Source organism: Neoarius graeffei, chromosome 28 (genome assembly GCF_027579695.1).
Source record: "Neoarius graeffei isolate fNeoGra1 chromosome 28, fNeoGra1.pri, whole genome shotgun sequence".
NCBI lineage: Eukaryota > Metazoa > Chordata > Actinopteri > Siluriformes > Ariidae > Neoarius > Neoarius graeffei.
In genome coordinates this window covers 50,608,859-50,624,009 of record NC_083596.1, presented here as the reverse complement: position 1 = coordinate 50,624,009, position 15,151 = coordinate 50,608,859, and the positions used below count along the sequence as shown (strand labels likewise).

Genomic DNA, 15,151 nt, shown 5'->3' with positions numbered 1-15,151 from the left:
GTAACTGAGGTGTACAAAGACCACGCCTCTTTCACTATGACTGACATGCACAAAGGCCACGCCTCTTTCACTATAACTGATGTGCATAAAGCCCACGCCTCTTTTACTATGACGCACACAATGTCAACGTCTCTTTCACTATGACTGACATGTACGAAGGTCACGCCTCTTTCACTATGACACACACAATGGCCACGCCTCTTTCACAAGGCCACACATCCATTACTAGTACATAGATGCACATAGGCCACACCTCTTTCACGATGAGTGAGACATACAATGGCCCCATCTGTTTGACTGTGACTGACAGGTCCATAGGCCACGCCCATTTCACTCTGACTGACAGAACCCTGGAAGGGGAGGAACAAAGTGAAAGAGAAAAACTGTAACTGGAAAGAAGGACAGAAACGTGGGATCTCGGTACACAGGGGATTCGTGAGATATCCTCACTCACTGGAGTGACCAGTGGGCGTGGTCAGGGTGGAACCAGGAAGCGATTAATGAAGGATTATTTTCCAGACTGATTCAGGATGTTGTTTGTATTAAAGCTGCTGTTCATCATCACTGAGCTTTTAAGACGAGTGTGTAGCGTTTGGGTTTTTTAAACTCTCGTAATCATTATCACCTGATCCACGTTCCGTTATTGTTCCGTTACTTTTCCGCTCCTCGATGGATCTGATGAATCGCAGCACTTGTGGTGGGCGGGACTCCGACCGCGTGCAACTCTGACGGTGACTTTGCGTGTCTTCATATTCGCTGACACGTCGAAGCCTCTTCTAAATGAGCTTTCTCAATTAAGCCTGGATCAATGCAGCAGAATAACACTGGCACACACTCGCACACACTCGCACACACTCGCACACCTTATCAGCATAATTTATCCACTTCATTCAATGCAGCACGTCTGGAGTTTTTCTCATCACTGTCAATCATAATGCACAAAAGCATCGGCCTCGTCGGTGTAACTCCGCTTTAATCAATGCGGACGCTGTTTCCCTCAACACTGCCATTGATTACTGAAATTTGACTTTCAAACACACCTTTTTTTTCTCGTTTTATTGTGACTTGTTTGTATTATTTTTATTTATTTTGCAGTATCAAGGTTCTTCATTCAACTCCGTTTTATTTGTGTGGCGCTTTAAACAATAAATGCTCTCACAGAAATCCAGATGTTGATTTAAGTCACTCTTGAACACACCAGAGGCAGCAGTGGTGAGGAGAAGCTCTCGGAAGAAACCTTCAGAGGAACCAGACTTTTTTTTTTTTGCTTTAATTTGATTTCACGCTTCCTCTTTGCCTTTTATTTCATTTTGCAATGTTTTCTCTCTATTGAAAAAAAAAATCAATCAAACCACGTCACGTGAATGTGCTGGAAGCTTTCTTTCTTTCTTTCTTTCTTTCTTTCTTTCTTTCTTTCTTTCTTTCTTTCTTTCTTTCTTTCTTTCTTTCTTTCTTTCTTTCTTTCTTTCTTTCATCACTAACTGGATTGACTCGAGGTGGTTTGAGGCAGTCAGTAGTGCATGGTGTTGTTAATCGAGACCGAGTTTACTGACTGAACTGACCTCATCATTTTTCCAGAGAGGCGTCAGAGTGCAGCACTTCAGTATATTTCACGTCAACACACGTCCCTGCATATCCTAATATAGATGAAGTCATTGTGCTTGGCCCCCGTGATCGCTGCTTGCAGCTATATTTGGATTATTTATTCCAAATTTCTCCCATCAGACTTTTCCTGAACAGTGTATAATATATTTTTTTCATTACCACGGGAGAATATTGCTTTATTTTCCTCGCCAAAGGAACTCTGGGTTTTATTTATTTCATTTGCTGCCTTTGCCAAAGGAACATTTTGTTTATTCATTTTTCTCCATGAAGTGTGTGTGTGTGTGTGTGTGCGCGTGTGATATTTGTTTGAAACAAAAGGCTGGACAGATAAGGCGCTTCATTTAGAGCGTGGAAAATGGATTCACAAACCGGTTCCGCTAATATTTTGTGCCTGTGTTCCTTCTCTGTTTGTACATCCAGAGTGCTCATCATTTTTCCTCTTCATTGTTATTGTAAATATAAATAGAAGCAAATCATGCGTGGCGGTTACACACAGAGAAAATGACGCGTCTGAAGCAGGAGAGCAAAAGCTAAAAAAAATGTAATAAATAACTAAATTAAGTGTGAGTTTCGATCTTTAAAGGTCTAAATGAGGTTCAGCAGCAACAAATGGTTTCCTTTTAAACACTTCAAAGTGAAAAAGAATGAAATCTGTTCAAAGGAGCAATTGTGTGTTTGTGTGTTTGGGGAAAGAGAAAATAGGGGCACAAGGATACAATAATATTAAGGCAGAGAATAGAAATATAGGCCATGAATCAATCGCGCAGGAAGGAAACGAGGACACGGGGTTCTCAGGGTGCTAAAACTTACGAAACAAAGAATCATAAATTTGAGAGAAAAAAACTTGATGAAACAGTGGATCCGAGAAAACTGGCAGGACGCAATGAGCTTCGGTTCTAGTTTTTGATCATGAAACACTCTGTCGAAGGGTTCGATATGATGACGAGATGAGTGAAGAATGACTTACGGTTCAAGATCCGAGAGACGGGGACGTGAGTGGAGGGACAAGAGTGTAGGGAGTGTGAGAGACAGGGACGTGAGTGTAGGGGACGTGGGAGACAGGGACGTGAGTGTAGGGGACGTGAGAGACGGGGACATGAGTGTAGGGGACGTGAGAGACAGAGACGTGAGTGTAGGGGACGTGAGGGATGGGGACGTGAGGGATGGGGACGTGGGAGACGGGGACATGAGTGTAGGGGATGTGAGAGACAGAGACGTGAGGGATGGGGACGTGAGTGTAGGGGACGTGAGGGACGGGGACGTGAGTGTAGGGGATGTGAGAGACAGAGACGTGAGGGACGGGGACGTGAGTGTAGGGGACATGACTGACTGGAACATGAGGGATGGGGATAATTTATTAAGGATGTTTAAAGTCTTTAATATTCTGTAAAGCTGCTCTGTGATGTCTGTTGCTAAAAATGCGATACAAATAAACTTGAAACTTGACTGGAACGTAAGGGGCAGGGACATGAAGGATGGGGACCTGAGGGGCGGGGACCGGAGTGTAGGGAATTAGGAACATAGAACAGTAGAAACCATAGAGGGTCAAAGAAACAAGAATTGAGGAAGCGCTTAGGTGAGGAAATAATTTGCGCAAATCACAAGGATGAGAGAGAGAGAGAGAGACAGACAGATGGAGAGACAGATAGAAAGATGCAGTAATGTGTTTCTGCCTCATTAACATAATGTGAATCTAAACAACACTGCAGGTTCAACACATGCGCGCGCACACACACACACACACACACACACACACACACACACACACACACACACACACACAGAGCCCCAGGAAGCCCCCCAGTGTCAGGGTAAAGCGTGTTTATAAGTTTCCTGTAGATAAATTCAATAAAGATTGTGTTTTGTAGAAGAAGCAGATGAAGGTGACTCGGTTCACAGTGTTTCCATAAATCATTATAATACCTTTATAAATCTGAGTAATTGGCTAACGATGCTCTCTGAGGCTCATAATGTCTCTCATAAAGCTCCTGGATAATATTAGCATTATTTCCTGATGATTTATAAACACACGCTGACGTAACCACAGGAGCTCCACGCTGACAGGGTTTCTTAAAAAAACACCATCAGCATCATCATCACCAGCACCATCATCATCACCACCAACATCACCATCATGACTATCACAACCACCACCATCATGGTCATGACCACCACCATCACCATCATCATATCCACCACTAACATCATCACCACCACCAACATCACCATCATGACTATCACAACCACCACCATCACGGTCATGACCACCACCATCACCACTATCACCATCATCATCATCATCACCATCATCATCTCCACCACTAACATCATCACCACCACCAACATCACCATCATGACCATCACAACCACCACCATCATGGTCATGACCACCACCATCACCACTATCACCATCATCATCACCACCACCATCACTAACAACATCACCACCAACAACATCACCATCATGACATCACAACCATCACAATCATGACCACCACCAACATTATCATCATGACCACTATCAACACCATCACCATCATCAACACGATCATCACCATCACAACTACCACTATCACCATTACAACCACCACAATCACCATCATGACCACCACTATCACCACTACAATCACCACCACAATCACCATCATGACCATCACCATCATCAGCAGCACATCACCATCAACACCATCACCATCACAGCCACCACAATCATAACCACCATCACCCCCACCATCACCATTACAACCACCAACAACATCACCACCAACACCATCATCACCACCATCACCATCAAAACCACCACCAACATCAGCACCACCACCACCACCATCATCATCAGCACCACCAACACCACCATCATCAACACCACCATCACCACCAACATCACCATCACAGCCACCACCATCAGAGCCACCATCACCAACATTACCGACACCATCATCATCACCACCATCACAACCACCAACATCACCATCACAGCCACCACCATCAGAGCTACCATTACCACCACCACCATCATCATTGACACCATCACCATCACCATTACCAACATCATCACCGCCGTCACAACCACCAACATCACCAGTTTCTCCTCAAAAACAAAATGTTCTTGTAAATAATGTACAGTTACTAACATCAGCATGTGACTGGGGAAAAAATAATCCGGTAATCAGAAATAGAATGCAGAAATAGGAAAAAATATATTTACAGAAGCAAAAATGTGAACCAAGAACAAAAAAAGTTTGCAGAAAACGTAGTTAGTTTGTAAATAAATAAATAAATAAATAAATAAGCAAAAATGTAAATTTTGAGCAAAATAATTCCAGAAACAAAATGGAATCAAGTGAAAAAAATAAATAAAAAATGTGAATACAGAGGCAAAACAATTTATTTCAGAAACAAAAATGAGGGAAAACGAAAAAAGGCAAGACGAAATAAACAAATCAAAACCATCAATCAATAAATCCAGAAGAAAAAGTGAGTGTGATTTGAGAAACAAAAAGAAAAATGGAATCCAGAAACAAAAAAAATGAAATCAAGAAGCAATAAAAAGGGAAATCCATGAGCGCAATAAAAAAAAATCTGTCTGAAAATTATTCAGAAAGGAAAAAAAAATCAACACATAAACATTAAACGGGCGGCACGGTGGTGTAGTGGTTAGCGCTGTCGCCTCACAGCAAGAAGGTCCTGGGTTCGAGCCCCGGGGCTGGCGAGGGCCTTTCTGTGTGGAGTTTGCATGTTCTCCCCGTGTCCGCGTGGGTTTCCTCCGGGTGCTCCGGTTTCCCCCACAGTCCAAAGACATGCAGGTTAGGTTAACTGGTGACTCTAAATTGACCGTAGGTGTGAATGTGAGTGTGAATGGTTGTCTGTGTCTATGTGTCAGCCCTGTGATGACCTGGCGACTTGTCCAGGGTGTACCCCGCCTTTCGCCCGTAGTCAGCTGGGATAGGCTCCAGCTTGCCTGCGACCCTGTAGAAGGATAAAGCGGCTAGAGATAATGAGATGAGATGAGAAACATTAAACGAGCAGGTAGTGACACATTTATTAAAAATAAAATATTGTTTTATTTTCTTGCTGTTTATATTGAAATATTTAATTTTAGATTTTGATGTGTAATATTTTTAACGTTCAACATCGTTAACCTTTAAAAAATGTTTTTGCCTTAAAATTAACTCTGAGTAAACGTGTGTGTGTGTGTGTGTGTGTGTGTGTGTGTGTTGAACAGTATAATTAAGGATGCAGTAGTTTGTTGGAAAACATTGTAATTAATTATTAATATCAAAGTGTGTCTCAAGTGTGTACTTACTGTGGGGTTTTATTTTATTATTATTATTATTATTATTATTATTATTATTATGGGTTTTTTTTTTTGACATGACCTGGTGTAATTACACGTGATACGGCGTTCAGGAATCTGGCGTACGCCTCTTACGTCCAATTCATTACTGAATTAATCTTAGAGATATTATCTACACTGGAATTAACCTCCGTGCTAAATGTCCGTAATTAAACCCGGAGCTACGTGTGTAATTAAAGTAAAGACTCGGGGAAAGAGAGAGAGAGAGAGAGAGAGAGAGAGAAATGAACCACTGAGTTGATATCAGATGAATCCGTTATTAATCCTCTCTCCAGCCTCAGAATCCACTCCGACTTCATTAATGTTGATGATGTTATAACGGGCCACGCCCTCCTCTAACCTTCATTCATCATCATTTCTATAAACACATCTTTCCTCCACATCATCACAGACACGTGCCAGGTGATCATCACCTCATAATAACAACTGATAAACCTACAAACTATCCACTTTATCACGCTCTTGTTCACTTCCTGTCTCAGATACCAAACCTTACAGGTTTATTCATTACAGCAGGACAACTCCGACGGAAACGCGGGCGTTCACCTCCTTATTTATTTATTTATTTTTTAAACAGGCGATGTGAGAAAGAAAGAAAAGTAAGGAACAAACAAACATGCATTAAACAATGACAAAGAGACGAAGATGAAAACGGAGAAACAGAAGAAAAAAACAAAGGAATAAAAAGGAAATAAAAGAAGGAAGGAAGCAAACAAAAGAAAGAAAGTTCATTGATGATGTTTTGCCTTTTTCAGTGTTTGTTTTGTTCATATCCAGCTCTGTGATTGATTTGATTGATTGATTGACTGATTAGTTAACTAATCACATATACATCAAACAACTTTCCACTTCCTGTCTCTGTGTCCAGGCACTTCCTGTTTAAGCACGGCTCAGGTTCATCGACGCTCTTCAATGCGACCAATCAGAACTACCCTCTGACCTCCAGTACGGTGTATTCCCCGCCCCCGAGGCCGTTACCCAGAAGCCCCATCTCCAGGCCGCTGTTCTCCTTCAGTAAACCGTATCGCTGCTGTAACTGGAAGTGTACCGCGCTGAGTGCTGCCGCCGTCACCGTCACACTCGCCCTGCTGCTCACATACGTCATTGGTAAGGAGACGCGCGTGTGTGTGTGTGTGTGTCTAGGTGTTGCTTTTTTTTTTTAACATGATAGTCATGTGACTGTTTTCAATCCTCCAAAGTCGATTTGTTTCTTGTCACAGCATTAAAGAACGAAACGTCATGAAATGACGACGTGTCCGAGCGAGTGCAGTAATCTCAACCTGCTGCTGTTCGAGAGAATTAATCAACACCTTCTGACCAATCAGAGTCCAGCGCTGTGGTTCAGTTGGCATGCAGTGAAAGTGGAGTGTGTTTACACCGGGGTTCAGTCTTTTTATTGTGTAACTTTACACTCGATTACAGGCTGATAATGTGATCATCACAGTAAAGCTCAGACTCCTGCAGTTACAGCGCGCCGGCTTTACTTTACCGCCAAAAATCTTGTAAGAATCCGTTTGTCCTCCATCTCACCAGGAAGAAACGTCTGATCAGGACCGGGAAAGAAAGATAACGTGAGATACAAAGTGAGTGTCCTGAGAGAGAGAGAGGAAGGAAGGATAATGAAGGTAAGAAAGAATGAAGGAAATGAAGTTTGAAAGAAAGTAAGAGATTAAAAGGAACAAGCAAATAACTAAACACAGAGGACGAAAGAATGAGTGAATAAAGAAAATGTCGTCATGTACGTCGTACAGAAGAGTGCAAATTATATATAAGTAAAAAAAGAATGAACAAATGGAATTAAAGAAAGAAAGAAGGGCAAGGAAGGAAAAGTAAGAAAGAACGGAAGAATTAGAAAGAAATCAGAAAGAATGAAGGAAAGAAAGAAATTCAGAGAGACAGCAAACAAATGAAACAACAGCAAAAGAAATAAACAAACAAAAACATGCTGTCGGTGGATGGATGGATGGATGGATGGATGGATGGAGGGATGCTCCTCGGGGTTTTGTTGCTGATTGAGTCCCAGCGTCTCTTCCTGTTTCCCCAAATGTCACTTCTCATTTGCATAAAGACCAGTAAACTGTGTTGCATCACCAGGCCACGCCCACTTCACCCAGACCCACTTTGCGTCCTGCTGCTGTAAACAGTCGCGTCTTTCCGAGTATCGTAACCCACACCGTCTTCAGAGCGAAGGGTTAAAGCTCCGTCTTTATTCGTCTTCATTTACTTTCTGCTCGTCTTGCGAGAACGGCAAAAAGCTTTAGCATATAAATCATGATTTTCATTTCGCAGTCGTTCCTCCCATTTCTCTTTCTCCCACTCTCTCTCTCTCTCTCTCTCTCTCTCTCACACACACACACAGATGGTATTAACTGAACTCACACTGTGAAAAACTCCATTATGGAGATGAATATTTATGAACAAAAGGATGAGAGGGAGAGCAAGAGGAAAGAGTAAATATTCCCCAAGGCCATTCTGAGGTTAATGGTGTTAAACTTTTGTTGAGCCAAGTCACTTGTGCAAGTGTGTGTGCGTGTGTATGCATGTGTGTGTGTGTGTGTGTGTGTGTGAGTTAAACACAAGCCAATCTACCGGACTCCATTTAAAGCAGTTGTTCACTCATGCTTTTGCTTAAAAAAAAAAAAAGAAGAAGAAGAGAGCGAGACAGCGGCAGAATAATGATGCTTTTCACCCAGTCGTGCTTTCTGAAATTAACGTTTGAAGGAAGTGCAGTTAATAATGTCCAAGGTCAAAGGTCGTACAGTACTGTCTCCACTGCGTAATTCAAGATGCTAGGATTTGATTTTGAGGATTCGTGTTAGCGAGAGTCGTGAAGACGAGCGAGTCGGGGGAAGAAAAAAAATCCGGAGTGGTGTTGTAATAACAAATCTAACACCTCGTCTCGGAAAGGTGAGGACTGAAAACACAGCCAGCGGCAAGGCAAGGAAAAGGCGAGATGAAATTATTTATCAATGTGAATGATGAGAACATAAATGCAAAAGTTCGTAAACTCGAGTTTAATATTGTACTTGCTGACTCTGGAATGGATCCACTTCTGATCCAGCAGCTCTGCATAACTCATAATCACATCCAGGTCTCGGAAAGATTATTATGCTATCTGGGTTCCGAGGTAAATAGATGCATGTGGAGGAGTTTGGTTCCAGGGTAGAATGTTCTGCGGTGAGTTACAGAGTTACTGAGCCTGTCTCGGGGTAAGCATGAGCCTTCTGGGTAGGAATAGTGTTTCTGGGAGGCAAGGTACTGAGTAGGTACTGGGTTCCTGGTGAGGATGTTTCCTGATGAGGTATGGATTCTTGGTTAGGTGCAGAGTTTCTCACGAGACCCAGTATTCCTGGGTAGGTACAAGCCAGGAATCACTTGGTTCCCAGGTAGCAGCTTCGTTACAGCACATTGTAACTCAATAAGCATGAGATGTTCAGATAGGAGTAGTGTTTCTGGGGTACAGGCTCCTGGTTAAGTGTGAGATTTCTGGGTTGTGATGGAGTTCCTGGGAGGTGAGTTCCTTGTAGGCACTGGGTTCCTGGTGAGGATGTTTCCTGATTAGATATGGATTCTTGGTTAGGTGCAGAGTTTCTCATGAGACCCAGTATTCCTGGGTAGGCACAAGCCAGGAATTACATGGTTCCCAGGAACAATTTCTCTACAGTATATGGTCCCTCAGTAAGCATGAGATTCTCAGATAGGAGTAGTGTTTCTGGGGGACAAAGTCCTGCTTATGCATGAGATTTATGGGTAATGGTAGTCCCTGGAAGGCAAGTAACTTGCAGGCACCGGGTTCCTAGGTAGGATGCTTCCTGGTTAGGTAAGGATTGTTGTTTGGGGACAGACTTTCTCAGTAGATCCCTGGGTAGGCCCAGACCTCCTGGGTAGGCACAGGCCATGGCAGGATAATCAAGATAATCATGCCTGCCTACTCGGTAGAATCTGACTCTAATGGTTCTGCCAATGATCCAGCAGATCCCTGCAACAGATCTGGACAGTCTCATGTCCAGATCTGATGCATATCATTTTTGGTTTTGAGTTCGTAGGTAGTGGTTTCTGGGTAGGCGCATGGTTCTGCATGAAAAAAGCATGAGGTTTCTGTGTCCAAGAGAGGCAGGTTGCAGGGTAATCACAGGGCTTCTGAGTAGGAACAAAGTTTCTGGTAAGAATGAGGTTCCTGTGAAGCAGATACTTCTAGATACACTTGGTTCTTATGTAAATATGAACGAGGTCCTTGTTAGGCAAGATTGTGAGGAGGTATAGCATCCCTGCAAGGAAGGTTCCAAGTTTGTTAAAGGGTTTCTGGGTAGGTATGGGCTTCCAGAGAAGACGTAGGATTCTGGTGTGGGGATAGTCACATGTCTCCTGGGTAGGAATAAGTTTTCTCATGAGAATGAGGTTCCTGGGAGGCAGATACCTGTAGACCCACTTGGTTCACGTGGGTCCTTGTGGGGTAAGTTTCTGAGGAGGTATGGTGTCCCTATGAGGAAGGTTCCAAGGTAATCACAGGGTTCCTGGGTCAGAATGAGGTTATGCACTTGGTTTCTGGGTAGGTATTGACCGTCCTGAAAGGTCACATGGCTTTCTGAATCCAGAATTCAGCAGCGCTGTCACGCAAATGAATTTTTATAACGGGCAAGTGCGAGAGTGATGTTTTGCACAGAACCGTGCTTGGTTTCAGGAATTAAAGTTCAGAGAAAGTGTAGTTAATAATGTGCCTGAGGGTCAAAGATCCCGCGCTAATGATGTTTCTGCAACGAGACGTTCTCATTAAAACTCCATTTGCTCCTTCATAAGACTATGTTGTTCTCAAATTCTCATAATAGCGTGTTAGAGCTGAATTCGGGGGAAAAACCTGTGGCAGTTCTGGGATTAAAACCCTCAACCTTCTAGACAAGAACCTCATCCACTGATGATGTTTAAATTTAATAAATGAAGTTGCAATTTAATAATTTTGTCTTACGCTTTATCTTTTAATGAGTTCTCATGTAAATGCTTTAGCTATTAGCCTTGAGGGAATAGGCGAACATTTTTAAGCACGCTTGAAAAGTGTGTATGTGTGTTATGTCTTTCTGCGGAGGGCTGAGCTGCTGGTACAGTGTGTGTGTGTGTGTGTGTGTGTGTGTGTGTGTGTGTGTGTGAGACCGTGAGGTGTAGGTGCTTCCATGTGTGTGCTTCCATCTATGCCTTAATTAAGGAGTGGTCTCTGTAGAAAGTAAATGATGGTGTGTGTGTGTGTGTGTGTGTGTGTGTGTGTGAGAGAGAGAGACCTCAAAGCCATTGAGGTGTTTAATGACCAGGCATGCACTGTCCCATCATTAGCTGTGTTTGTGTTCGAGAGAGACATTTACTATGGACCTTACGTAATCTGTGCAATAAAACTGCCCGATAAACAGGAGCAGCATGTGTGTACATACACACACACACACACACACACACTCTCTCTCTCTCTCTCTCTCTCTCTCTCTCTCTCTCTCACTCTCTCTCTGTCTCTGTGGAACAGTGGATAATTTACCCTTTTGATAGCAGCTAACACATGAAGAGTAACGTGTTCCTTTTTCATGTGTCACACGTCAAATATAAATCAAACTCGTGTGTGTGTGTGTGTGTGTGTGTGTGTGTGTGTGTGTGTGTGTGTGTGTGTTTAAGAGATGAAAAACACACCCTGAGGGTGAGAATGCCTTATGAGCTGAGAGACATGACGACGAAAGAGATGTATGGTTTAGATCACACACACACACACACACACACACACACACACACACACACACACACACAGTGAGTGCTCTGGAAGAAGAAGAAATATAATAAAAGGTTATTAAAAAAAAGAGGATCTGTGTATCCTTTGACATTCCGGTTTCTTTTGAAGAAATGAACAGTTCTGAACCTTATTTATTTCCTGGAATTAATTTTTTTTCCACCCAGGAGAATTCCGAAATAAACTTGGGGGGATGTTCCTGGTTGCTGGAACAGGTTCTCTTTCCAAGATAGTTCTGTAAATCTTTTGAGGAAATTAAGCCTTCTGGATCTCTCCTGAAAGATAACTCGACATATTCTCTTTTCATGGCATTTCCAGAAACCTGTCCTTTATTTTTAAATTTAAAAAAAAAAAAACATTTGCGGAACAGAACAGTTCTGGAACCTTACCAAAAGAAAACGCCTCGGTTCCTGGACCAGTTCGCTTTCTCTAGAGTTCCATAATCCTTTCAGGGAAATGAACATTTCCAGAACTCTCTTGAAACAGAACTTCCTGAAGAGTTCCTGGAGGAGTTTTCTTTTAAGGAGAGTTCCAGAATTCTCTTTAGGGAATAAAGAGTTCTGGAATGTTCTGAAAGGAGCTGAAGAATTCTCTTTCACCAACATTCTGCAGTGTTTTTTAACGCTTCTGAATAGTAGCTCCTGGATTTGGTTCCTGGATGTGTTCTCGCTGAGCTCCAGAATCTTTACTGAAGAATTGAAGCCTCCTGAAAGAGAACTCCTCAGTTCCTGGACTTGTTCTTGTACAGGAACATTCTCTGAATCCTTTCTGATGAGGAAATTATGAGTTCCACAACTCTAAAGGAGAAAAAGAGAATTTCCTGGGCTGGGTCTTGGATGAGTTCTCCTTTTGAGGGAGTTCTGGAGCTCTCTGGAGAGCAAACTCAGAAGACCCCCTCTTGGAGAGTCTCACTTCTCAGTTCATGAAAGAAGTTCTCTGTCTCTTCTGTTAGACTTTTGAAGGTCTAAAGTGCTTGGTAAAATACTGTATGTGTGTGTATATATATATATATATATATATATATATATATATATATATATATATAAAACTAAACCCCGCCTTCAGACTTTAGGCCACGCCCCCTGAGACTTAGTGCTAAGTGACTCAGCTTGACTGCGTGTATGATTTCTGTCATTTTGTCTTTTTTTTTTCGAGATGAACATGATCACATGATCAGGAAATATGGACCCTGATGCTAAACTGGAGTCGAAACATTTCCGTATTCCTGATTCGTACCATGAGCTTTGTAGCTTTGTGCAAAACTGAAAAAGCAAACTTGAAGCACTGAGCATGTCTCAGCTGATCGACTGTGTTTGGGCTCAAGGGGAAATCGTGTAATGTCTGCTTTTTTTTATTTTATCTTATTTTAGGGTTTTTTTTGCTGAAAAATGACAGAAGAGAGTAATGAATTAACAGCGAAACCCGATTTCTGAAGAGGCAGGGAAATAAAACTCTCCCAGACTCCATGTCACGCTGATCGATTGAAAACAAAGCCTTGAGGTGTTCTACAAACGCGAGTCACATGGGGATTACAACGAATTACTGCCGGGAACCTTTAAAAAGAAAAAAAAAGGAGTTTAGCCGTCGTCAGGCTGGTTACCCGGGGCAGAGAAAGGTCAACGTCTCTTTTAGAATGTTGATGTCCTCCATCAGTGGCCGTTTTACACGTTCTAAACCAGGGCCATCAGAAGCATTTTTAATGTGGGGGGGGGGGACACACTGGTGGAGGGTCTGGTCCCCCAGAAATTTTTTAATTAATTAGAGGCCATTTCCTGCATTCTGGTGTATTTTTAACAGGTTATTAAACACCTAATTTTACCGACAAAAGTCACTTAATTCAATGACTATTTTAGAGACTCAACAATAAGTCCTCATTCAACGAGTCCATATCTTCATCAGCCTGTTTTTAAACCCACTGCTCTGCCCAAGATAATGAGATGAATGTGACACAAGTTATCACCAACACTGACTTTATGGGTGCATTTTACTTTTTATTCTGTGTTTCCTTTTTTATTTAGTTTTAGATGTAACACACCATGCCACTGGGCCAAGCAATAGTGACACTCAACTGTCTGTTTAAAAATAAGAATATTCATAACTTCACACAATGAACAGGCATGACATGGCATCATGCAAACTTCATAACACACAATCACACTGTGTCCAGCAACGGTGACACATAAAAAATAACTTCACACAATGAACAGGTGCAATTTTGTTCACCACCAACAGTGACTTTAGTGGGTGCATTTTACTTTTTTCCGATTTAGTGATACTCATAACAAAAATGGCATGGCATCATGCAGTCTTCATAACACAAAATCACACTGTGTCAAGCAATGACACATAAAAGAGAACTTCACACAATGAACAAGTGCAGTTTTGTCAACCTACATGCAATGGTGGCACTACAGTAACATTTACAGATTAGTATAACAAATAGATTTATAGATAGAACTCCTTCTTACATTGGTGCCGCCACAATTTCTACCACTTCATAAGTTTTATCCCCCTTTCCTTCACAATCAACCGACTAGTGGCCTAGTGGTTGCGTGTCCGCCTCTCGATCGGGAGATCGTGAGTTCTATTCACAGTCAGGTCATACCAAAGACCATTATAAAAATGGTACCCACTACCATCTGGCAAGGCACGCTGCAATACAGATGTGCATGGGGAGTTGAACTCTCGTGGTTACCAGAGGACTAGCCCCCCACTGTAACCCTAGCTATGTAATAGGCGAGAGGCCGAGGGCTACAGAAACGGAGATCAGCGCCGCCCAATGCGCCACCATCAGAGTTGGGCCTGGTTAGTACTTGAGTGGGAGACTGCCAAGGAATACCAGGTACTGGGCGTGGGAAGGACTTTTTTTTTTCCTTCACAATCCACCTGGAATAACATCCATCTCTCTCCATCACTTTCCTTTCTACTATTCCTTCCCCAGACACTGATTTCCCATCTTACTTTCCAGAAAACTGACAAAGACCAGACAAAACAAGGAATCAATAAATATCATCAGAGCAGACTTGACCTCATTCTTGGCATTACAGTAAGGCAGGCCTACTGGGTTTGAATTAAATGATAGCTAACGTTAAGCTAGCTGATACATCTCCTAACATTGACTAGCCAGCTAACTGCACTAACATTTCCATTGGGACAAAAGAACCCTGTCCTGTGGGGAAATTCTGACTGACTTTCCGCTGCTTTGTAAAGAATGTCCTTATGTCCATTGTGTCTGGGGAGGAGCAAATACTGCAAACAATTCATCATCAACCAAGAATACCCCATTAGGCTCAGCTTATTTCACTGTTTAGTTGAATATTAATTTAACGTGGCCTGGGGTTAATTTTGAGGGCAGATAACAAAAGAATAAGGTTTTAGCAAAAGCTAGACATTGTGAGGTGGCAGTGGGGCTGACGTCACCTCCTCCACTT

General features: G+C 42.4%; 1 protein-coding gene across 1 annotated transcript in view; it reads left to right on the top strand.

The window, feature by feature from the left end:
- Window positions 1-15,151, top strand: part of tenm1 (teneurin transmembrane protein 1) — a 148,280-nt gene that overhangs the window by 64,633 nt on the left and 68,496 nt on the right. The window contains exon 4 of the mRNA XM_060913129.1: window positions 6,831-7,069. Within this exon, the coding sequence (XP_060769112.1) occupies window positions 6,831-7,069 (239 nt within the window). The remainder of the gene's footprint in view (window positions 1-6,830; window positions 7,070-15,151) is intronic.